General features: G+C 49.4%; 1 protein-coding gene across 11 annotated transcripts in view; it reads right to left on the bottom strand.

The window, feature by feature from the left end:
• Positions 1-24,774, bottom strand: part of Epb41l1 (erythrocyte membrane protein band 4.1 like 1) — a 71,559-nt gene extending 46,785 nt beyond the window's left edge. For 3 of the 11 annotated variants that reach the window (XM_071608897.1, XM_071608898.1, XM_071608903.1), the window contains exons 1-5: positions 24,686-24,762; positions 5,556-5,746; positions 4,465-4,629; positions 2,418-2,522; positions 1,856-1,898 (exon numbers count right to left, since the gene is read on the bottom strand). In XM_071608897.1, the coding sequence (XP_071464998.1) occupies positions 1,856-1,898; positions 2,418-2,522; positions 4,465-4,629; positions 5,556-5,746; positions 24,686-24,701 (520 nt within the window). In that variant the 5' untranslated portion in view covers positions 24,702-24,762. Of the gene's footprint in view, positions 1-1,855; positions 1,899-2,390; positions 2,523-4,464; positions 4,630-5,555; positions 5,747-24,685 lie in introns of all 11 variants that reach the window. The other 8 variants (XM_071608901.1, XM_071608902.1, XM_071608904.1 and 5 more) reach the window with 4 other exon arrangements.
• Positions 24,775-25,139: the final 365 nt, after the last annotated feature.

The following is a 25,139-nucleotide window of genomic DNA, read 5'->3' as shown; positions in this document are numbered from 1 at the left end:
ATTTGTAGTATTTAATCTTCATAACCACCCTGAGGTCAAGTTTCCTTTTTATAGTTGAAGATTCTGAGAGGTTAAGTCACTCTCCTGGTTGGTGGCAGAGAACAGGTATCCAAATTCTGGTCATCTGATCCCAGAACCCAGGGTCCTGACCACAAGGACTCCTGGGAAAAAGCAGCCCCAAGGGATATCACTGTCTCAGGGATAACAGTAATAATAAATAATAACAATAGCTAGTACATGCTGGGTGTACTGTGTACAGGCACCTTGGTGGATGCTGTACCTATGATAACATCACTACTTCTTGTGCTGCTGAACTGTTCTCTGCCTCGGTTGCCTTACCTGGAGCCAGGATTCAAATCCAAGCCTTCTGGCCCCAGTGTCTGCCCCAACTGCCCCAGGGAAGCCAGAAGAAAAAAGTGAGCGACAAACCTGTGCTGGGCACTACGCATGCATTTGTCATTTAACTGTCACTCCCCACCACCACATGAGACAGGAATTATTAGTTCACATGCCAAGGAGAAGCAAGGGCCCAGAGGACTTGCTGCAGGCATCCTAGGTGACGGCACTGAGGCTCTGGAGGAGCTACACCTGATGCTGAAGCTCAGGACACAAGGGCTCATGAAGCCACCTTCAGAAAGCCGAGGGGCTGTTACAAACAACAGAAAGGAGGCCAAAGGGCAGGTGTAGGATGAACGGCTGGGAGGTAGAGGAGGAGGGACAGAGACTGGGGATCCACTGGAGGAGGCACTTTCTAAGGGCCAAGTGTACTCCTTAATGGTTTAAGGTGCCACAAGGAACAATTGCTACATGCCTGGGCAGCGCTGGAAGGCTATGGGCAAGCTCTGGAGGGTGGAGGGGGAGGCCAAGGACTGAAGTCAGCTGACTGCCTCTTCCCCAAGCCCTTGGTCTTCACTAAACACTGTACTCTACACTTGGCTGCCTGTACTTGTTTCATTTCCTTCAAGCATGAGAGGTAGGCCTCTGAGCAGGGCTGGGGCTGCTAAAGGACAATCTAGATCCCAGGCCTAGGACCCTGTCAAGCCCAGAGAAGTGCGTTCTGCCTGTGGCCTGCCTCTTTGTCTTCAACTGACAGGAACCTACAGGAAGAATTCCTCAAGCCCCCTCCCTCGGAGTCAGCTGGCATCCCTGGGCCCAGCTGCCTGCTGTCATGGCAACAGGCTCTGCTACAGCTTTCCAGCCAGGGGACCAGGGAGTCCAGGAGAGAGCACCACAGCCAGGGGGAGGGGCCCTTAATGGAGGCATCTCTGCCTCCAGGCTCTGTATCCATTTAAAGACTGAGGCCCCTTGCGGAGGCAGCCAAACTCCCACTTCTTCCATTTGAAAGCTGCCACAGCCCTCCTAACATGCCTTTCTCTCTAGGCCAGGAAGGACAAGTTGAAGGCCTGCTGTCTGCCCTCACAGGGCCTTGAACAGAGTGAAGGATGGGGTTGGGAGGCCAGGGCTCAACTGGTTCAGCCAACACCTGGCTCTGTGACCTTATGTAAGTAACCACCTCTCTGAGCCTCTGAGGAAAGGGGCATTGGTTACTGAAATCTGCACTAGCCCTGGGCAGGAGGGTGACTGTTTCCAGGCCATCTGTTTGTCCCCTGTCCTGAATAACTCTCAAGGTACCTTCTAGAACTAATGTCCTAAATGCATTTATGATTCCTCTGCTAACTTGCCTGACTGCATAGTCATTTCTCTTCTCTGGACCTCAGTCTCATCATCTGTGAAACAATGTCAACATCATTCCTGCCCTGTCTTCCCCTAGACCTGCCATGCAGAGCAAAGTCGGAGGGAGCAGTTCACCCAGCCCACCCTTCTACCGCATCTCCAGCCACATCAAGCCACTCACTCCGGATCTGCTTCTTGATTTCCTTGGAGGGATCCAGCCAGTTCTGAAAGAGAAAACAGGGTTCTTTGGAGGGAAGATGGAGGAGAGGGCCAGACGGGGTTAAGGGAGAAATGTCCTGAAATTGCCAGTTGGGAAAACTTGCTAGTGGGGAACACCCTTCCCTGGCAAAAGAAGCTTTTCCTTTGGGACAGAAAGGTGAGGGGACTTAGGTCTGGATTCCCTGCCAGAGTTAGAACCCAGCGCCCTGGGGCAGCCACAGTGACCAGGTATTGCAACCACAAGGGAAGGAAGAAACACTGGCAGGGCTCCTCAGTTCATCTAAGCAACTCACATGGCCATGCTGTGGCTCTCCAGATACCCATATTGGGTGACTATAAGTCATCAAGAAAGGACTGGGGATGGGGTGGAGACAGAACAGAGGGTGGAGAGGGCTGGCTGATCCTTGGGGACATGCAAGTGGAAGGTGCCTAATGAAGGTCTGATGGAAGTCATGGGATATGGCCAGGACTACAGAGACCCTTGGGGAGAGGCCTACCCTCGCGGCCGGCCCCCAGCCAGGTACCTTCTGGCTGTCAGCATCGCAGAAGGTCAGGCCAAAGTAGTCCTTCTCCAGGAGGTTGAGGTGCTCGCAGACCAGGTCAAACAGCACCTGGCCCCGGCCATGCTTCTAAAGGATAAAACAGAGAGGCAGTGAGGTTAGAAAACACCTTAGGGTGGGACTGGGAGCTGCCTTTGGCTCCACCTGGACACCCAGAAAGTTCTCAAGAGGCTTCCAGTGTCTGGACAGGACCTCAACACTCCTGCCACATGGCTCTGCTGAGCTGTACAGGGCACAGTGCTCAGCCCAGCCAAGCCTTCTTCCAAGTCCTGCTGGGGTTTCTCCAGATCGTGGACTTGCTTGGGGCAAGTAGAAGTGGAAGTGTGGGGAGTGACTGATTTCTCCTTCCTTACATCAATCAAGAGAAGGAGTGGAACACCAAAGTCCTAAGCTTCGGGTGGGAGAGGAAGAGAAGAATCCCCTAAAAAGTGAGAGCCAGGGGCAGGGGAAGAGGGGAAGGCCTAGACTTAGAGTGATAGTGTGACTTTCACTAAATCTAAGTGAGATCAAGAGAGACCAGTCTGGAGGGCCACGGCCTCCCCAGGTGGCATGTAAGGTGGAAGAGAGGCTCAGGGGACCTCAACCAGCCTCCGCTGAAAGCAGCACAGTTGGACTCACCTCTCCCCACTCCAAAGCAAGGAGGCCTGGGACTACTCTGAACCACAGACACAGCATGAGGATTTAGCACAACAAAGCCCAAAGCCAGTCTAGTAAGCCAAACCCACAGGTGTGAAGACAAGCACCAGTCAAGAGATCCAGGTCAGGAGGAACACGAGGCAGTTGCCACCCAGTTAGGGAACTCCAGAGAAAGAATGAGGTCTCTTCAGGGACCAGGCCTGGACAGGAGAATTCCTGAGCCTACAGGAGCCCATCTGAGAGAGTGAGCTGGTTGAGCCAAACACTCCAAGCACTTCTGGGGCAAGCTGAAGCAGTCGCTGGGAACCATGGGCCAGGAAAGAAAGGGAAAGAGAGAGCCCTTTATTTTGCCCAGGAGCAGGGAAGGTGTTTCACCTTGAAACCCTCCTACCAAAGAAATACACATAAAAACAGACAGAACCAAAGCTTGTGGAGAAGAGGGGCCCAGGCCTACCAGAGTTCAGAAGTAAGTCAGAGGCTGGTGCTGTAGCTCAGTGACAGAGCACTTGCCTAGCACTTGTGGGGCACTGAGTTCAATCCTCAGCACCACATAAAAATAAATTTTAAAAATGAAGGTATTGTAAAGAAAAAGAAGAAGTCACATCCCGTAAAACCAGGGCATGGGGGAGAAGGGCTCCTATAGATCTCAGTGTTGGGGCCACCATCTGAACTCTTCCACACATGTAGAGAAGGGCTGGGTGCAGGGCCCAGGCAGAAGCAAACCTCTAAGGAAGGAGGGGCTCAGAGTGAGGCAAGTCTGAGCCCTTACTGGACGGAAGACACTAAATGTAGGGCCAGAGGGTTGGAGAGGAGGCATCTGTTATGCTGCTGCTGTGAGGCAGGGACCTGTCACAGGGCCTTCCACATGGATGAGAGCATCCTTCCCAGGGGCTGTTTCCCTGTGCTTGGGTGACACATTTACCACGGATAACTAGTTTGTCCTGGAGACTAGAGATGATGCCCTGGATAGGAGTATTAACAAAGAAAGGAAGATCCCTCCTTAGCACCCCCTGCCAAAAAAATAAAGGGGGATTCTAGTTTAAATGTAGGTATCCGCTAAGGTGAGATTGAATAGCCCAGTTTCTAAGCCCCGTGATGCAGATCAGCCCTTAGATGGTAACATTCTTGCTAGGGTATAGCCACCTTTTCCTCGTGCCAGCCCTGTGCCATGTCTAATTCTGTTTGCAATCATAATGGTCTTTCTGGGCCTTGTCACCATCTGTACAAAGAAGGGCCAGGCCAGGTCATCTCCCCGGACACTGCAGTTGGCTCAGGACTCCTCTGGTTTGGCCAGGCTAAGGACACATAGGAACCTGCCCTGGCTCTGAGGCCGGCCAGCCAGCGACAGGACATATGGTGCTGGGTGCTCCCCTACCTCCACCTCACACTCATACTCAGAGGCATCGAGCAGAGTGACTCGGCAGATGGCACTCTTGTACTTCTTGGCAATCTTTTGGGGTGATTTCTGGGCCTTGCTGGGCGTGGTCCTCTCTGATAGGCCATCGGCCTCGCTGTAGTCCTTCTCCTCCATGTCTAGACTCTGTAGGTCCAACCAAGAAAGAGTCTGGTCATTAAACTTGAAGCCATAGCCTTTCACACAAACAAAAAGCAATCAGGGATAGCTGGGGCTGGACAGACTCCACCATGAGAGTCACTGCCCTCTGTGATCCTCAGGGTAACCAGGGGCCATGGCTTGGTGTGTATAGGAGAACTCAAGTTTCCATGGGCAATGAGGGCTCTTCATCTGAGTCTTCCCTGGAGGCTGCTGCTAACAGGGCAGCATCTTCAGGCAGGAGTCTCCCACAAAATCAAGCCCATGACTAGAGCTCTCCTGCCTCCCTGGAATAGTGTGCGAGTTATGGGGCAACCATCTGGCTCCTCCTTCTCGACTGTCACAGGGTTAGCATGAGGCTGGCAGCTGTGGATGGATCACCTGGAGGCAAGGGCCAGAGCCCAACCCTGACTCCCTCAATGACCTTGGTTCAGTCCCTGCCCTCCTTGGGCCTGTTGTGAAGTAAGGAGGTATGAATTTGGGGGTTAGATGATCCTTCAAATCACCCCAAAACTTTAAGGTGCTCCAGGGTCACATTGGGCTTGCTAAGCTAGAATGAAAAGGCTCAAAGGTGGGAAAATAAAGTTGAAAGAACAGTTTTTGGAGGTCAGGCCTAGCTTTGAGTTCTGCCTCTATCACTTCAAGGCAAGGTAACTTTGGGTAACTCACTTCATTCCACTCCATCAGTTTCTCCAAGTGTAAAATGGAGAAATGAGCAGCTACCCTCTGAAGTTCGGAGAATTAAATATAAATGGGATCGCGATGCTCCCAGCATAGTGCTCAGCACATAATGGGTCACAAATAAATCTTAGTTTCCTCCTTCCTTCCTGATGAGGAAACACTGGGTCCCTAAGAACTGGAACCCCCAGGACTGGCTGGGCAGGAGGAAGGCCCTCAGGCCCTCAGGTGCATACCTGTTCAGCAGGCCGAGCGTCCTGCTGGGGCGGTTGCTTCTCATTGGAGTTGGCCTCTGGGTGGCCGTGGCCTGCGGGGGTCACAGGGGTGGTCACAGCAGCAGCAGCCTCAGGCTGTTGTGGGGCCTCCTCCTGAGCCTTCTTCACCTCAGATTCGGGGCCTGTCTCTGTTGTCATGGTGACCAGCACGCCTGCATTGGCATGAAGGAGAGCATGTGACAGGGGAAAGGGACAGTGATAGTGTAACAGAGGGGGCAGGAACCACATGCAGAGAGAGACAGATGGAGACAAATGGACAGAGCGAGAGAAGGAGGGAGGGAGGGATGGGGGAAAGGGAGGATGGAGTCATGAGAAGTGAGGACTTAGTAGCAGCAGCTGAGGTCATAGGCCCCCCCTCCCACCTGTGCCCATAGATCCTCAAAGACTCTGATCTTTCAGCCCAGACCTAGAATCTGAGCCCTTTCTAGGGATAATGAGGGTTTCTTTAGAGAGCCCCCATTCTACCAAGGAGCACAGGGTGACTAGCCCCAGGCAGGACCCTGGCCAGGCTGTCTCCAATAGTACCTGGCACCTGCTATTCCCTCAAAAACACTGAATGCACTGAACTCAACCAAGAGAACCCTGAGTTTCGGACCCTTTGGGCACTGAGTCTGGACAAGCCTCTTCATGCCCCAAGCTGCAATAATTCTTGCACATACATCTCATTCCCACCCCCAGGGATGCTGTCAGGATGGGCCCACAGGGATAACAGTAGGTAAGCACCTGTTAAAAATACACCACCCTACCCATGTCAAAGTCAGGGGAATAGGCTCTGGCCCAAGCCTGCCACAAATGTGGCAATCACTTTACCTCTCTACAAAGTGAGGGACTTAAGGTATTATTTCTGGGACAAACTATTCGTTCTTTCCCCCTCAAAGCATTAAATGAAATTCTAGAGAGAATCAAGGACCTAGTGTTCAACTATTTTGTTGAAATTAGTCAACTGGAGAGAGAAACAGAGAGAACAGCATAGTCATATTTACATATTTAAATAATAACCTCAGCACCATATGTTTGTGTTTTACACAGTTAGGAAAAGATCTGAAAGGACACTCACCAGAGGTTAAAGGAAAAGTGAAAGAGATCTTGGGAATGGGGTGAGATAAGCGAGAAAGTTTGATTTTTCACTTTATATCATTTGGAGTTAACTTGTATCTTTTTAAATGGGTGGATGGATGGATAGACACATATTAACCTACAAGTGTTATTTTAAGGGCAAAAGCACCCACACCTGATCCCAATTAGTGGATCCTCAAAAGGGGTGGGGGGGTGGCTTGTTGCTAAAACCAGGGGAACAGAGAGATGAGCAGGAACCCTCACCACTAAACGCAGGCCCTTCCTCTAAATCCATCAGATTACTATGTATGAGAAAGATCCAGACTAGACCCATCAGGCCCCTCTCTCCACCCCATCCACCAGGGTAGGCCTCTGATGGCCAAGTAGACACTGAATCCACTCTAGGCAATGCAGAGTCCTTGCCCCAACTTCCTTTATTTTTCTTGCAGTGCTGGGATTGAACCTAGGGCCTCATGCATACTAGGCAAGGGCTCTCCTACCCCAGCCCGTTATTTTTATTCTTTGGTTTCTCTCTCTGCATTCCTGTGGGCACTTGTGTGGCCCAAAGTAAAAATACTGGACAGAAAGTCAGGAACCCTAAGAGCCCCACTCAGCCACAGGGGCACCCCAGGGCTCTGGAGGGGTCATGGCATCCTCAGTCCACACAGAGCTGGTCACAAGCGGAAAGCTTTGTGAGCTGGAGCTTCTAGCACAAATAAGACGGTGTGTTGTTATGGATGCTACTGTTAAGAAGAAAGATTAGGAGGGCTGGGGGTGGTGGGGGTGGTGCACGCCTGTCATCTCAGCGACTCAGAGGCTTTAACAGGAGGATCACAAGTTTGAGGCCAGCCTGGGCAATTTAGTGAGGCCCTAAACAACTTTGTAAGACTCTGTCTCAAAATGAAAAATATAAATAAGGACTGGGGTTGTAACACAGAGGTACAGTGCTTGCCTAGCACGTGTGAGGCACTGGGTTTGATCCTCAACACCACATAAAAAATAATAAATAAAAGTATTGTGTCCATCTACAATTTTAAAAAATTAAAATAAATAAATAAATATATATATATAAATGTATAAATAATATATATATATAATATATATATATATATATATATATATATATATATATATATATATATATATATACACACACACACACACACACACACACACACACACAAAGAAAGGGTTTGGGATGTAGCTCAATGGTAGAACACCTGGGATGTAGCTCAATGGTAGAACACCGCGGGTTCATTCCCAGTACAAGAAGAACAAGGGGAAGAAGAAAGAGGTGGAGTAAGGGAGGGCCTTGGCCACATTGCCTCACTCCCACCCACAAAGGCTTTCCCTCCAGCCATTATACTGGGCCCTAGGGGTACATCTTCAAGCCATAGTTACATAAAAGCTCTCCATCACTCACATGACATTAAGTGCTGACTCTGGGCCAGGACACAAAGTGACAAAAACTGCTCTAGGGGAGCTCGCAGCCTAGGAAAGGTCAACCTGAGACCTGTCTGCCAGGCTCAGGATCTTTCCTAGACCTGCCCTTGATATAGACCAATAGGCAAGAACCCTCGAAATAAATGCTTACTTAATTTCACTTAAAAAAAAATCCACAGATTAATGTGCCTGTTTTCTGCGGTGAGAAGCAGAATCTATGTGACTCTCATGCCAGGCAGTGCAGGGGTGCATCCACTCCCCCACTCTTGGTGGCCTCTGCCTGGAGGCCCTCAGACCCTCAGAACTTTCTCCCAGGTCTGAGTGTCCTTGGAAATAACCAGGAAAGCAATGTTAAAAAAATAACCCCGTCTTCCCTGTGTGTCTCCAGCAGAGCCTGCTGCAGACAGTGGATGTCTTTTGAGATAATTAAATCTATTCCTCTTCTTTTACAGGTGAGACTCAGAGAGCGAGAAACTTGAATGACAGTCACCTCCTCAGACAGGGCTCCTCTTCTTCTTCCATCCACCCTCCTCCCCACCCAGCTGCCTGACTTCCCAGATCCTAACTCCAGGTCCATTTTCTCTCCTCTGCACCTGGCTGCCTCGAGCAAACCCCATCAGACACACCTAGAAGGAAAAAGCACTCAGGCCCAATTGAATAGCAAGATGCCCTACGGCCAGGGGCAGGGGATAGATGATCCCTCATCCTCTCAGCAATTGGAAGAAAAAAGGATACAGAAAATCCTGGACAACGTTTGAATGACGAAGCATAGGACATGACAGTTTATACAGATGAGTCCTATTTTAATTAAAATACACACACAGATCCAGATGGTTCCCAATTTACGATGGTTCGACTTACATGTTTTTTTTAAAGATTTATCTATTTTTAAGTTTTTTAGGTGGACACAATATCTTTATTTTACATTTATGTGGTGCTGAGAATCGAACCCAGTGCCTCGAGCATGCTAGGCGAGCACTCTACCACTGAGCCACAACCCCAGCCCCAACTTACATGTTTTTGAAGTTATGACAATGTGAAAACATACCCAGACAACCATTTTGCTTCTTACTTTCAGTATAGTATACAATAAATGACAGGAGATTTGGGGCTAGGGATGAGGTTCAAGCGGTAACACGCTCACCTGGCATGCGCCGGGCGCTGGGTTCGATCCTCAGCACCACATAAAAAGTAAAATGAAGATGTTGTGTCCACCAAAAACTGAAAAATAAATATTAAAAAATTCTCTCTCTCTCTCTCTCTCTCTTTAAAAAAATGACAGGAGATTTGTAACACTTTATTATATAATAGGCTTTGTGTTGGAAGATCGTGCCCAACTATAGGTTAGTTAATGTAAGTGTTCTGAGTACACTGAAGTTTCGTTCAGCTAAGCTATTCAGTAGGTGAAAAATTTTTTTAGTTGTTGATGGACCTTTATTTTATTTATTCATATGTGGTGCTGAGAGTTGAACCCAGGGCCTCACACATGCTAGGCAAGTGCTCTACCATTGAGCTATATCCCCAGGCCTTGAATGCATTTTTTATTTATGATATTTTCAACTTACACTGGGTTTTTCAGGCTATAATATTGTGCTATGTCAAGAAACATCTACATAGAAAATGTAAAAACGTATTACCCATGGTTATTTCTGGATACTGATTGCTATTTTTTGCTTCTTTCAATTTAAATGTAGCTCTTGATTTTTCTACTATAGTTGGAGATTCCTTGAATTATTTATTGATTAATTTATTTTTTCAGATGGGGTTCTCACTATGTTGGCCAAGCTAGCTTTGATCTCCTAGGCTTAAATGATCCTCCTGCCTCAGCCTTCTGAGTAGCTGGAACCACAGGCAGGCATCACCATGCCTGCAGGGCTCCTTAAATAATTGTTTTAAAAATTAAAGGTTAATTTTTTTTTTCTGATATACATGGCTTGGTATCACAGGATTAGAAGGAGATAAAGAAAGTCCATTAAAATTTGGTTTTAATTTAGGAATTAAAAAAGAAAAATGCAGTATCTTATCTAAAACCTATGATGAAATCTCTATTTGCCTAATCCAAGGATAGCAACATGGTTCTCTCACTAGGCCACAAAGAAGGGGCCAAGGACCTGGCCTTGGCTTCTGACACAGCTGGCAACATGAGCACAGATCTGCCCAGGCCCAGGTCAGCACAGACTGATGGAAACTGCTAGGTGGCAGGCCAGGCCAGGACCCAGAGGGGATCCTTGGGGAAAGCACGTGCTGGTTCCCATGGAGCTTGCTGCAACAAGAGGATGACACTGTCCCAGGAGATGGCATGTTGTGACTTAGATTTGCTAGTGTATGTATCAGCCTCTCAGAAGAGTCTGGACCTGATGATTAAAAATGTGGCCTGCAGTTTCCAAAGATGACATCTAGGATAGGGGCTAGAAGTGGCGTTAGGAGTGTTTAGACAGAAGATGGCAGAGAGGGCTTTTGAGCTGAGTCACCATTTGGGCAAAGGCCTAGAGATGGGCCAAGGGGGCTATGCAGGAAACAGAAGAGACCTTGGCATTCTGATACCTTGAGAACCCTGTAAAGGGGAGCTCCAGACGTCCTGGCAGAAGGGACAGGCTGGACTTTGGGAGAAGTGAAGGAGCTGGGGTGGTGAGAGCAAGCTTAGAAGAGTGAAGAATGTCACTCTGACTGCTGGAGGAGTATGGAACTCCCACCACTGAGCACTTCTGTGGGCCAGAGCCAGGCCAGAGACTTCACAGGCATTCACAGATCCCACACAGCACAGCAGGGCAGAGGGCCCTGCTGCTCGGTGGTTAAAAGCACAGACTTTGGAGTCAGGCACAGGGAGACACCAAAGCCAAGTTCCAATACTCACTCACTCTGTGAACTTGGGCAAGTGACTTCACTTCTCTAAGTCACAGTTGTGTTGTCTATAAAATAGAGATCCTCCTCCCTCCTTCTTAGGGTAGGGATAGAGATTCAGGAAAATAACACAGAGAGCACTTAGCATAGTGTGCACTCAGGAAAACAGAATGAAATGAGTAATGGAAGCCTCAGTGAGCACTGGCCTGCAAACTGAAGGCAGAAATGGATGCAGCAAGAGATGTACTCGGAGTCAGAGGCCAGCAGGGCCAGACTGATGACACCAATGTATGAAAGGCTGAATGCATGGGATTAGAAAAAGGAAAGGTCAGCCAGAAAAGTGAATGCTGACAGCGCCCGCGCCAGTCCTGTCTGGGGAGAGGGGCCCAGCATTGTCAGGGGTGCTAGTCTGGCCAGCAGCTGAGACTCTGCAACATTGCAGCCACCATCTGGCTCCTCTGGTTCACCTTCCAGGGCACCAAGAAGCCTTATCACACTGTGGATCTCCATCTGGGTGGCCTGCAGGGAGAGGGTGTCCCAGCCCCGCTGAGGCAATACCCACTTGGCCCAGCAGTTGTACCTCTTCTTAAAAATGAATCAACAGGGGCTGGGGCTGGGGCTCAGTGGTAGAGTGCTTGACTAGCACGTGTGAGGCACTGGGTTTGATCCTCAGCACCACATTAAAATGAAATAAAGATATTGTGCCCACCTACAACTAAAAAATAAATATATTTTTTAAATGAATCAAGGGCATCTGGTTAGCCTTCTGATCAGGGTTAACATGAGTCAGCATCTCTGAGCCCAGTAATTCAGATTTGGTCTTTTTCTCCATCGCCCACCCTCATTCCTAGCTACTGCTCAGGTCCAAACCACTACTGGCTCACACCAGGATGGCTGTCCCAGCCTGCTCCTGTGGCCACATCAAGGGTTTACTCTTCAGAGAGCATCCACAAGGATTTCTTTCAAAACTCCAGGTGGACGTCCTCCTTAAAACCTCCAATGGCCGGCCAGGTGTACACCTGTAATCCCAGCTACTTTGGAGGCTGAGGCAGAAGGATCACAAGTTTGCGGTTAACCTCAGCAACACAGGGAGACCTTGTCTCAAAATAAAAAATCAAAAGGGCTGAGGATGTGGTACAGCACCCTGAATTCAATCCCCAGTACCACAAAACAACAACAATGATCAACAAACCCTCCGATGGCTTTGCATCAAAATAAAACACAATAGCAAGCCGCAGGCCTCTGCATATGGCCCTGTCTCTCTTTCCATCACCAGGTCCAATTTGCCAGTCCCCTAGGGCCTCCCAACCCCGCCACAACCGCTGGGAGCTTGCCATACTGGCGTTCTGTTTGTTCTTCAACTGTGCCAGGCTTGCCTCTGCATTGAGGCTTTGTCCTTAATGATCCCTCTGGATGGATAGTGAGCTCATCTGCACCTCTTGGTGTGACAGTTCTCGCCTTCAAGTTGCAAATCTATGTGTGCCCCTTGACCATCCTGTCTCAAATGGATCCCTCTCCCTATCTTTTAGGTTATAGCATGCTAAATTGTTTACTTGGTTTTGCCTTTTTACCATTTTTAATCATTTTAAAGTACAACACTTTTCAGGGGCATTAATTATATTCACAATGTTGTACCACAATCATCACTATCTATTTCCAAAAAATTTAATTACCTCAGACAGAAACTCTGTCTCCATTATAAGTAAGCATGTTGGGTTTGCTTGTCTGTTTTCATAGGAATCACCATAAACTGAACTTATACTTATTGACAAATTTACTTACTCATTTCTATTCTTCCTTTAGAATATAAGCTCCAGAAAGATCTCTGTCTCATTTGCCATTCTCTCCAGGGCTTAACGCAGTTCTTCACAAATAACAACAACAAAGTCGACATTTAGCTGGGCCTGGCAATGTGCACCTCTAGTCCCAGCTACTCTGGAGGCTGAGGCAAAAGGGCCACTTGAGCCCAGGAGTTCAAGGCCAGCCTGCACAACATAGTGAGACCTTGTCTTAAAACAAAACACAACAACTAAATTAATAGTCTACAGAGTTAACATTTATACAGTTTGCTATTTGCCAGGCATTGATCTAAGTACATCAACTAACTTATTTAATCTTCACAAAAACCTATAATAGGTACTCTTATTATCTCCAATTTACAAAAGGAGGAACTGAAGTTAAGCAAGCTGCCCAAGATCACATGGCTAATAAATGACAGTGCCAGAATTCTGGGATGCATTCACCAGGACTGCATTCACCTTGGGAAAACTTCATGGCTCCCAGCCAGCCAGCCTCTCCTGAAGATTTCTCAGACCTTTAAGCACCCAATTTTTCCATCCAAATCCCTAACATTATCCTCTTTATTTTATTGATGAGAACACACAGGCTCAAAGAGACAAAATGATTTACCCAAGGTCATAGGGCCATGCCAGGTCTCTCTGACTCCCAAGTCCTTCCCACTAGATGGCATTTCAGCAGTTTCAATGGCTCAACTCATACTAATTTCTCCCAGGGAAGAAGCTAGCTAAGGATTGAAAAGCAAACACATTGGGAAGAGCTGCATTGGGAATCTGTATGACTGCTTCCTGTTTCCATGCTGCCACTTCCTACTTGATCACCTCTTTCTCACTATCAGTTTAGTTTCCTCATCTGTCAAACAGAAATAAGAACTCCTGTCCTCCACAGAGTAATGCCATGGTGCTAAAGGTATTACAGAGAATGGAAGGATTGAGAGCTGTGGTTAAAGTCCCACCAAATACAGAGGAGAGAATGATACAGATGCTTATGATGGGTATCTGAGAAGCATGTCTATGCACACACACATAGAGCAGAACGACATGAGGTCACACAGCCGCGTGGGTCCACGGCCATGAGAAGTCACTCCCTATACAGAAAGGCTGTCTCTTCTAAATCTTTGACATGGAAGACTCCAAAGACTTCTGCCCAGATGTTATTGGGAATTCTGAACCAGATGAGAATAGAGGTAGCGAAGGGGAGAGAGAACAGAAAGAAGGAAGTAGGGAGAAACAGGAGTGGGGGGAGTGGGCAGAGAGCAGGAGGCACCAAGAACCAAGAGAATGCCAGGCAGAAAAAACTCTTTTGTTTTGATGTTTTCAGTAAGTACAGTTACCAAGACAACTCTGCTTTCTTTTTTGGGAGGCCAGGGGGCACATCTCTTTCATCCCCCTGCAACAACGCATCCTAGGCTGGTACCTCCATTTGCACCCCCAGATCCATGTCCTGCTTAAAGAAGTGGAGGCTGACCCATTGAACTGTCCCTTGAGACTCTTTCCTGCTGCTTCTGTTTGAGTTTGACCAACAGAAGGTGCTGGCAGGAGGGCAAAGGGCAGAAGAAGAAATGTGTTGAGTATACCTTCCCCAACTCCCCCTCCCCGTCCCCAAGCCCCACTGTGACAGCTCCTTGCCCTGCTCCAGCCATCATGGAGTACAGATAACATTGTTCCCTCTCTCTACTCATTCAGGCTGAGAGTGGAAGACGGATTCTGTCATTGCTAGTTTGTGGGTGCCTCAATACCCCCGAGGGTTCTCTCAACCCTGCTCACACCTGCATTAACATCTCCTCAGCTGAAGCATCTGAGGAGAATTCTGTTCTCTGCCAGAGTCTGCTGATACACCACCTGGCACGAAGTGGGTATGAATCGGGGAGGGGAGCCTGGGAAGAGGCTGCACGGTCTAAAGACTTAGGATGACAAAGGGAAGATAAAGATGATGAAGGAAGACCTTTGGCAGGTCCCTGAACCTCCCTGTGCCTCAGTTTCTTCATCTGTAAAATCATGAGGATAACTTTGCATACCTGACAATTTCACTGTGAAAACGGAGTTGGATCATGTCACCAAACCCTCTAGCTGGTGCTACAGAGACATTAGATCCTCTCATCTTTATTTTTAAGTCCAGAGACTAACATTAACTATTGCATTCCCTGGGAGAAGGAAATGCAGGATTGTTTTTCTTCTCTGTATTTGCCAATTTTCTACTATTATGTATTACTTTAGAAGCCAGAGAATAGAAAGAAGAATGAAAAGAAAAAACAGACAGTGCACTATGGGGCTTATTCTCCTGTCCCAAACGCTAATGATGATCCCTTCCCACAGGGGCTCCCCCTGTATGGAACATGCGCTTCCTCAAGTCACCCTCTCTGGATGAATGTGAATGAAATGACTGGAGGGTGCTGGCTGTGCCCCTCCCAGCCAGGCCCCAAGGATCTAAAAGTGAGCTGAACCACAGTCCGCTTACCAGTGGGTGCTCAGGTCTAGCTGGACATGGCACTAGAGAGGTGACAGTTTCTCAAGGCCTGCAGTACCCATGGGCACTGCATTAAATAAAACCAAGTGATATGAAGAGGCTGCTACCGTCAGCACTGGCTTCTTGCCCAAAAGTTTCACATGCTCGGCACAGCCACAGACTGAGGTGCAGTTGTGGGCCGGGGACCACGTGACAGCCCAGATCTGCAGAGTAACGACATCAGAAAGAAGAAGTGCCTCCTGCTTGGACCATGCTGATGACGCACAGGAGGCAGCCCAGACCTCCCTCTGGCAAGGCATCCCCAGAGAGCCAGGCAAAGCTAAGAAGCTACGTGAATACTCCCTTCCGGGCTTTAACTCATCTGTGCTGTTCCTGGGCCATTCAGGGCAGAGGGGCTTATTCCCCAGGTCAACTCAGCTGGTCAAGGTCACAAAGCCACTCAGTTTGAGTACAGCCAGGACTAGGATCCAGGTCTACTGGCCCAGAGCCCAGCGCTCTTCCCCCCCAGTCCTGCTACATCCCACGACCTCCAACTTGCTATAAACCATGTAACCAAAGCTACCGTTGCTCTGGATGTAGAAATCCTAACAGCAGTATCAATCCCTCCCACATGCAGGGTGCTTTACAATTTAAAGGATCTTTTATAATCCCCATTTTGCTTAGACCTCACCAATCAACCGCTTTGGAGGCAGAGCTGGAATCCTGACTCCACAGGCTTGGTGACATTGGACAGGTACATAACCTCTCTGAGAGCCAATGTGATCAGGGAAAATGAGAATAATAACCCCTGCATCTCAAAGGCATTTAGTGAGAATGAAACAAGATAATGTACATGAAGCTCTCTTGGCAAAGTATTTGACGTATAGCAGATACTCAGCAGGTGGTAGCAATGGTTCTGATCAGTAAGGCATCACTACCATACAGATGGACAAATTGGGGTCCAGGGAACACAAAGAATCTGCCCAAGGACACTTGGAGATTGAGCAGCAGCAAGACCCCAGCAGCTTACAATATCTTAAGAGAATTTGAAATTTTCACGGGTGAGCTCTATACTGGGTAAGGGAAAGAAGGGGTCCGAAAGAAGGAATATCCACACCCTTTGAGGGTAACAGAGACACACAGTCTCTTCCAAGCAGGCCATCTTCCACTGGGAAGACAGGAGAGGAGGGAAAAGAAGGGAGGAGAAGCAGCAACCCTTCAAGGGCAACTCTCATAGTCTCATGGTTTCAAACTTCTTCTCTCACTTGATTTTCATTAATTGTTTAAACACTATGAGAGTTCATTGTCAGTGTTAGTTAGAACAGAATAAAATTGGAAGCAAGTTTAAATTTCCATCAACAGAAGGTTGGCCCAATTATCTAGGATTTATCCATTAAAAATTAATTACAGCCAGTGCAGTGATGCATGCCTGTAATCTCGGAGACTCAGGAGGCTAAGGCAGAAGGATCACAAATTTGAGGCCAGCCTCAGCAACTTAGCAAGACCTAAGCAACTTAGTGAGATCCTGTCTCAAAATAAAAAGGGCTATGGATGTGACTCATTGATAAACATCCCTATATTAAATCCCCAGTACAAAAAATAATAATAATTACACCTGGGCTTGGTGGTGCATGCCTATAGTCCCAGTTATTCAGTAGGATGAGGCAGGGGGATCACAAGTTAAAGGCCAGCCTAGGCAACTTAGCAAGAACCTATAAAATAAATTTTAAAAGGCTAGGGATGTAGTTCAGTGGTATAACACTTGCCTTAGCAGGCATCAGGGTTCAATCCCTAATACCCCCCCCACACACACACAGCATTACACAACTATTGTTGGGTTTTGGGGGAGGGCAGTACTATGGATGGAACCCACGTACCTGCACATGCTAGAAAAGCAGTCTACCACTGAGTCACATCCCCAGTCATGAGAATTTTTGAGATAGACTTTCATGACATGGAAATACAAATTTATTGACAGAAAGGTTACCAATACATGGATTAAACATTCAAGTTATAAAAAGTAATGCAATTCATGATCCATTCTTGTTTCCATGTTTATGTAAGTATAGACACTATCCTGGAAAGATGCATACTATCATTGATACTTCTGGAGAGCAGGATTTTGGTGTAGCTCAGGGGAGAATATATTTCCAAATTATTAGGATTTATTTTATAATTAAAACTAAGGAAAAGATAAGTATAACATTAAAGAAATATTTGTTTGGGTCAGTCTTATTTATTCCATGATACTTGCCATAACTTAACTTCTTCCAGTCTGCATCTATGGTCAGACCTAGTTTTATACCACTGTAATCTGAATGCTCACAATTTTTTTTATAATTTTTTAGTGTAGTTGAACACAATACCTTTATTTTATTTACTTATTTTTATGTGGTGCTGAAGATCAAACCCAGGGCCTTGTACGTGCTAGGCGAGCGCTCTATCCCTGAGCCACAACCCCAGCCCTGAATGCTCACAATTTTATGGGTTTTTCCCACTTAACATTAATTGTACCAGAAATATTTTCACATTATGACATCATTTCCATGACAGCTAAGGTTGTGGTGCTTTGTACCATATACCATGTACCATGTACCATGGTGCTATGTACCATGTCAAGAGTTTTACGTGCCTAATGCATGAAGTCTTCACAACTCCAAAAGCAGTACATGGACTATCAACATCACAGAAGGAGAGACTGAGGCTTGGAGAACTGTTTTGCCAAGGCCTCACAACTGGTATGGACAGAAATAAGACTTAAGTGCTGGTCTGTGCGAATCCCAAGTCCTCACTGGGACCTCTGCATCCTACTCCCCTCACTCACACAAATGGTCCCTAACTGATGACATTCAATTTGTGATTTTCTTTTTTTGCTTTATAATGATGCAAAAGCAAGATGCCTTCTGTAGAAACCACACTTAGAATTGTGAACTTTGATATTTTCCTGGGCTAGCAATACGCCATAGGATACTCTCTTGGGATGCTGGGCAGCAGCAGCGAGCTGTAGCTCCGAGTCAGCCACTTGATCACGAGGATGGATAGCCCATACTCAACAGTCCACTGTGTTGCCCAGTAGGCTAGGCATATTCAATGCATTTTCAATTTAGGATGTGTCCAAATTAGGATAGGTTTATTGGAATGCAACTCCACTGTAAATGGAGAAACATCTGTACCAAGTAGTAAGAAGAATATGGCAAGAATGTGCAGGTACTGGGTTCTTATATAACTTGTATGATCTTGAACAAGTCACTTTCCCTCTTCTTGGTTCACTCATTCACTGGACAAGAATCTGCTGATCATCAAGTGTGAGGACCATGAATAAAAAAGGAACCCTGACCTCGAGATTAGAGGTTAGCCTCAACTCTTCATGCACAGTAAGCGTCTAACCCCCCACCCCTGCCTCTGTCACCAGGCAGTCATAAAAGCATGAAATGAACAAAGGATGCAGAAGAGCTCTGCCAGGATACGGCTGCATATTCTGCGAGAAGGATTTCTGCGGCTGTTCGCCACTGCATATTATTTTATCCAGTGAATGTTCCAAAACGTTCTCAATCATCTTCCTATTGTTGGACATTTAGTCCCAATTTGCTGCTATTATGGAGAAGCTCTGATGGGGATTTATCCAAAGGAAATAATTCAAAAGGAAAAAAACCCAGATGCTCAAAGAAGGAGCCGCCTGATCTTCCCAAAGACTAAAGGGAGACCAGACCGTCTTCTCACACTCTGCAAGCTTCAAACTGAATTCCTAACCCGGGGTCTTCCCCACTCCAACCTGCTCCTCCCACATCCTGGCAAGCTAGCCAAGGAACATCTTGTTCAAGTTTTAACCTTCCTCCCTCCTGAGCCTTCCATGTCCCTAAGATGAGGCTTCTCTGCAAGGTCACAATTCACCCCCTCATTATGGGTCATACAACTGCCTAAAGGTCCTTCCCAAACCACAGTTCTGTCATGCTCCTCTGCAGACCAAAACCCTACAAAGGTCCTCAGAGGCTCCAGGCTCACATCAAGCCAAAACACCTCAGCCTGACATTTAAGAGAGACGGCAGGGGAGAGGAGTAATGCTTATTGAGTTCCTGCGATGTGACAGCACTGTACGAGGGGCTTTATGTAACAGCCACAACATAGTCCCTATGAGATAGGTGTGTTCATCCATATTTCACAGATGAGGAAACTGAGGCCCAAGGCCACACTGCTAGTATACAGAGGGCTGTGACCAGAACCTCATTGAAGACCCAAACACAAGCTGACCTTCTGAGTCACCTCCCTGCTTTCCCTGCCTCTCCCCTAAACTACCTGTCCCCCCAACACACACACACCACCCACTCTTCTTCAAAGGCATCTTGATTCTTTTCCCCTCTGACCTGGGTCAGTGGGCATCCTTTCCCTACGGTTACCAAATCCTACTAAGCCATCAGTTCACAGCTCCACGGCCCCATTTTCCTGAAGGCTTTCTTGAGCACCAAAACAGGAATCCATGTTGAGCAGGTACAATAGTTTGTTCTTTATCTTTGCCCTGTCATGTCCAGGTCTCCCAGCTAGGCCTCGGAGGAGTGGAATGCATTTAAGTGGGTGATTGTTTCAAAGTGAACACAACCAAGTATGACCTCTGAGAAGGTGCAGGTCATCAGGAACGTGGCTCTGACCCATGCTGCCTCCCCCACCACCTAGCTGTGCAATCTTGAGCTTGTCTTTCCCTCCATAAGCCTCATTTCTTCAATCCATAAAATGAGAAGAATAGCTGCCTCACAAGTTTTGTGAAGACTATATGACTTGTAGGTGTAAGCCCAGCACTTACACATAGTAAGTGCTCAATAAACTCCAGCTGTCACTATTCTATCTACAGCCTCCTGCCCACAAAGGAAGCAGTGCCAGCCTGCTCCCACCCCCACCCATCCACCCAGGAGGTCCCTGACAACAGGACCTCCTCTTCACAGTTCGGCTGATGCCCCCAAATTCCTACCCAGGTGATTTCTGCTGGTTGAAACCCTACTAAATGTGGTAGGGGGCAAGTGGCCAATCTATCTACCCCGGGAGGCAATGGAAGCAGACAGTCTGAAGTACCCCCACTCGAAGGGGATTCTGGCCACAACACAGGCCAATGCCGGCTCCTCTCTGAGGGTTCCCAGCCAGTATCTCTATTCTATCTCTATCCCCCAGGACTTCAGTAGTGTTCAGGCCATAGAACCACCCTTACTTCACCAGACCCAGCACACAGACCTCTCCACCTAGACCTGCCCTGAGCCACCAGTCAATGACCCAGCCCTGCTGGACACCAAGCTGGTACTTCCAGACCACTGCCCCGGGGTATAATGTCATATTAGAGAAGCTCTGGACTCAGACAGCTGCACTTTCCAGCTGTGAAACCTCAGGCAGGTAACATGACCTCTCTGAGCCTCAGTTTCTCATCTGTAAAAGGCTGATAAAAATAGCAGCAATCTGATGGGGTTGCTGTGAGAGGATGCAAAGCATGTATTGCAGCGCATGACATACAGTAAGCGTCCAATGTATGCCATCACTCTGATTGCATAATCACTGATATCACTCCAGGTAGAGATTATCATCTCCTTTGAACAACTGGGGCAAAGAAACCCAGAAAGGGGCTCACAGAGATGGAGCTTATTAGAGGTACTTTCTGTCTCAGCCTGTCTAGTCAATGTACCCTCTCCGCTGCCCTCTGGAGGCTCAGGTCTAGAACATCTCTGGGCACAGGGCATCTTCTAGGTTCTGTGTAGTCTAAGAGGGTCCAGGGCCACTGGCTGCCCTTTCTCTCAGCCCTGGTCCATTATCTAGGAGGCAGCTCTGTCCTCTCTTGCTCACCTTGTGAGGAGACAGCTGGTAGGGCAGCATAAAGCCACTTCTAATGGGCAGCCTCAGGCTCTAGGCTATAATGTCCAGTCCCTGGCAGAGTCTATGTGGGGGACAGCCACAGCAGCAGGGAAGCAGGCTGTCAGAACCCCAGACCAGAGGCAGAAGTCCTGGATACATTAGTGCTGGCTCTCCCACTCAGCTGCTATGTGACCTTGGACAAGTCAATCTTCCTCCTTAGGCCTCCATCCACCTTTCAATATTTACGAAGTGAGGATTTTAGGACCCAGCCTTATTCTCATTGGAGTTCTATGGAAGGAACACTTCAAGAAGCTCACAGAGCTGAGCCCAGGGAACTGCCACAAAATTTTAACAGGAACAATGCCCCCAACACTGATACCCTCCAGGACTGCCTTGAGGTGCCCCTGAGATCCCAGTGATCACGCACCAGACCCCACAAATATCGTACACAGGTTTCTGGACCAGCAGAGTCAGCAGAAGCCAGCTCTATCCCTGCTTGGCGCTGGCAGAGCCTGGTTGGGCCACAAAGGCTCAGAAAGGAGGCTGGCACAGGCTGCCTCTGCCGCAGGCTCCATCTGGAGGCACCGGTGGGCCGCAGGCACACAGCGCCTCCATGCTCCACACCCTTGCCTGGGACAGGAGCTTCTAAGGGCACCGTCTTGGTCCTCGGTTCTCTACCTGGCCCAACTGCTGCTGATTCTGGAAGACTCCTAAATGCTGGGGGGAAGAGGAGATATGGCGCAGTTGGACCCCACACAGTCCTGGAGAAATCCTAATTCTAGCCCTCTTACCCACCCACCTTGGGGTGCAGAGGAGGTGACATGTGGATCCAGGAGTGACGGTGGGAACACGTGGTGGTGCTTTCTCCCCCACCAATGCTTTTCAGAGCTCTGGGCTAAAGCAAAAATCATGGCTGGGAGTGGAGAGAGGCCAGCATCCCAGAACTCCTTCCTAGTCCTTGTCCGGTCCTTCGAAGTCCCCATGGACCACTTTGGCCCATATAGCTGTGCCAGTTCATGGCCACAGCATCCAATAAATACTCTGGTGGCTATAGTCACCCCCACACACACCTGCCAGTCCCCAAGACCCCAGCCTCTTGGGGATCCCAGACCTCCCCAAGTGTGAAGGTAGGTGCCCGGCACAACTGGCACCAGACACAAGTCCTCTCCCTGTAATCAGTGGGGACAGATGATGACCAGGGCAGAGCCAAGCCAGAGTCACAAAAGTCCTAGGGCAAAGGTTCATGCCCCCAGCTCTGGGGGACTTGGAGAGGAGGTGAGATGGGAAGCGAGTGCAGAGTGTGGAAGGTTCTATAACCAAAGGCTGAGGGTGAGGATGAGGGCGAGAGCTCCCCAGCATCCAACCTCCAGCCAAGATAGCAGAACTGCAGCATCGGAAGCCTGGAGGAGAAATCCAGAGAACCCTGGGCCTCCAGAGGAGGCAGCAAGAGTGGCCTTCCCGAAGAGAGTGGGCCCACCGCCGGAGCCCAGCACCCAGCAAGCGCTCATCCTCCAGTCAGTCCACCTCCTCGGGGGTCTTGGGACGGGTGCAGGGCGGGAGAAACAACAAGGACCACCCCCACATCGGCCAGGGGACCAACAGCCAGCAAACTCAGTTCTGGGGCGCACCCGGATTCCCGGGACTGGAGGCTGGGCCTAGATGGAGCGCGCCCCGACCTCAATGCCATCTGAGCCCCCCGCCCCCACGTGCCTACCTGGGCCTGGGGGTCCCCATCTCGGGCGGCTGGGCGAGGGGCGGCCCCTCGGCTCCTCGGGCCCGGCAGGCCGCGGGGCGGGGCGGCGCGCGGGCCGCGGCGGGTTCTGCGGAGCAGCCTGTTCGCGACACCCCCGCCCGCTGATGGATGCCGACTGCAGCAGCGGCGGCGGCGGCGGCGGTCGGCGTGCGCCGGGGGCTGGGCACAGTGCCCACAGCCCCGGGCCCGGCGCCCGACGCGCGGCCCGCCCCCGCCCGGCCTCCGCGCCCAGCCCAGGGGCGGCGGTGCGCCTGCCTCCACACTCGCGCAGCCCGGCCCCTGCCTCCGCCTCCTCTCCGTCCGTCCCCCGCCCTCCCTGGCACCCAGGCCACCCCCTCCTGGTGCCTGCCGCCACTGCGGGGCTGTCTGGGTCCCCCCACCCGGGCCCTGGCCAGCCGGCCTCCTCGCCAGGCCAAGCTCCGGTGGGGGCTCCTTGGAGAGAGTGAGGGGGAAGAGAGAGGAAGGGGGGAGGATCCCTGACTCAGAAGGGGTGACTCAGCCTCAGTGGGCCTCCCATCCCACCCGAGTCAGATCCCCTCACCTCCCCTACAAGCACATCCCAGGGCAGAACGGGCCCGGAACTCACTCACTCCTCCTATCAGGGAGGAGGCACGGCAATTGCCTCCAGGGGAATCCTCTGGGCCTCTGCGGCTGGTGACAATGACCCTAAACGTTAGGGAACTAAGGTGTGTTTGCCGTGGAGTAGGGAGGCTCCTTGGGTATGCGCCCAGGTTCCAGGAAGGAGTAAGTGATGTCCAAAGGGCCTGTGTCATAGGTCATGGCTCAAAACCAAGCTAAGCCCTGCTCCTTCCCTCTACCAGCACTGTTAAAACTCAAAAAGCCAGCTGGACCAGGGCATCCCCCTTACTCAATCCACAGGCAGGGGCCTCTAAGTAGAGAACCCTGGAGGGCAGAGGCCCTGGGTGGCAGTCCAGCTCTGCCCCTGGTTGACTGAGTACCCTTAGCAAGTTGCTTCCATGCTTTCAGCTTCAGTTTGCAAAAATGAAGGAGTGGGATGTGCCTGTCCCTAGGGCCCCAGTTATGGGGAAGGCCTAGAGAAGATGGGGTCAACCCACAACATCCTCAAAGATTTCTGCCCACATCGGCAGCCCACAGACCCCTACCCCCTAACCATCACACCAGCCCTAGACATACACATATCTTCTTTCATTCTTCCAGTCATTCCTGCATACCTACTGTGTGCTGGCCACTGTTGTGCAACATAGCACTGAGAGTCCAGAGGTTCAAAGCCATCCATATGTGAACGGAGCCATCTGTCCCCCCATGCTGCAGTTGGCTCAGTTTCAACCTCACCAGGGGGTTATCCATTTCTGCTCTGCTCATCCCATACTCCAGGAACAGGCCTCTCCCTCCTTCCTCACTTCCTCTCAAAGTGGCTGCTCCATTATGGTGCCCTTCCCTAGGTGCTGGTCCCAACCCCAGAGCCTCCACAGATGAGGATATGCCTTCTTCCCAGAAGCCCTCAGATAACTCAACATAGCCATTGTGTCCTTTTGCCCCAACCCCAAGGCAGGCCTTCTCCCCTCCGAGATAAACATGAAAAACTCCTTCATCAGGTATCCCAAGCATGGCTTCTCCCTGCTGCCCATTAGGCTCAGGCGTGGGCAAGAGTGGAAAGAAGCCAGCTGCTCCTAGCGCTGGAGGACTCACCCTCCTTCCAGACAGGAGGATGGTCCCGTCAGCCCAGGCCAACTCTCAAAGAACCAGGCATCCTTAAAAGATCTCCTTTTTATCTCCTGGCCTCTAAATTCAGCACCTCAGGAGGCCCCACACAGGCCCTCAGAAGTGTGGCCTTGGGCAAGTCACTGTCACTTGGGTGCCTGCTGAGTGAGTTCAGTTCACATGCCTTTATTCAAACAAATGAATGAAAGAATCCATCAAATTTAGGAATTACACCAGGTGAACTTACTGTTCCGTATGCACATCTGCTGAAAGCTTCCCGACTGCCTGCCTGCTGGTATTTTGTTTCCAGGTTCACTCTCCTCTCCTCTGCTGGCTGGCCTTGCCAGCCACGGGCTCCCAAGTTCCTGTGGGCAGGAGGCTCTGGGCCACACAGCCAAGGCCCTCCCCATTCCTCCTACTCAATTCCTCCCTGGTTCCCCTCCCCTCTCCCTTCCCCAGACAGGATCACGCCCCTCATCCCCTGGGGCAGGGCTGCATTCCCATCCTTCTCAGCCACAAGGAGCCTCTCACTTTCCCAGGATAACTCCAGGACCAAGGCAGGATGTTCTCAGACTTCATTCTGAATTTATACCCAAAGGACTCAATTCATTTCCGGTCAATGGGATCACACCAAAAATTGAGTTTCTTCTGTGATTATTATTAGTTCTATTTCTGTTATTTTCTATGATTATTTTTCTATT

Source organism: Marmota flaviventris, chromosome 2 (assembly GCF_047511675.1).
Source record: "Marmota flaviventris isolate mMarFla1 chromosome 2, mMarFla1.hap1, whole genome shotgun sequence".
Taxonomy (NCBI): domain Eukaryota; kingdom Metazoa; phylum Chordata; class Mammalia; order Rodentia; family Sciuridae; genus Marmota; species Marmota flaviventris.
This window is presented reverse-complemented; position numbering and strand designations above follow the sequence as displayed.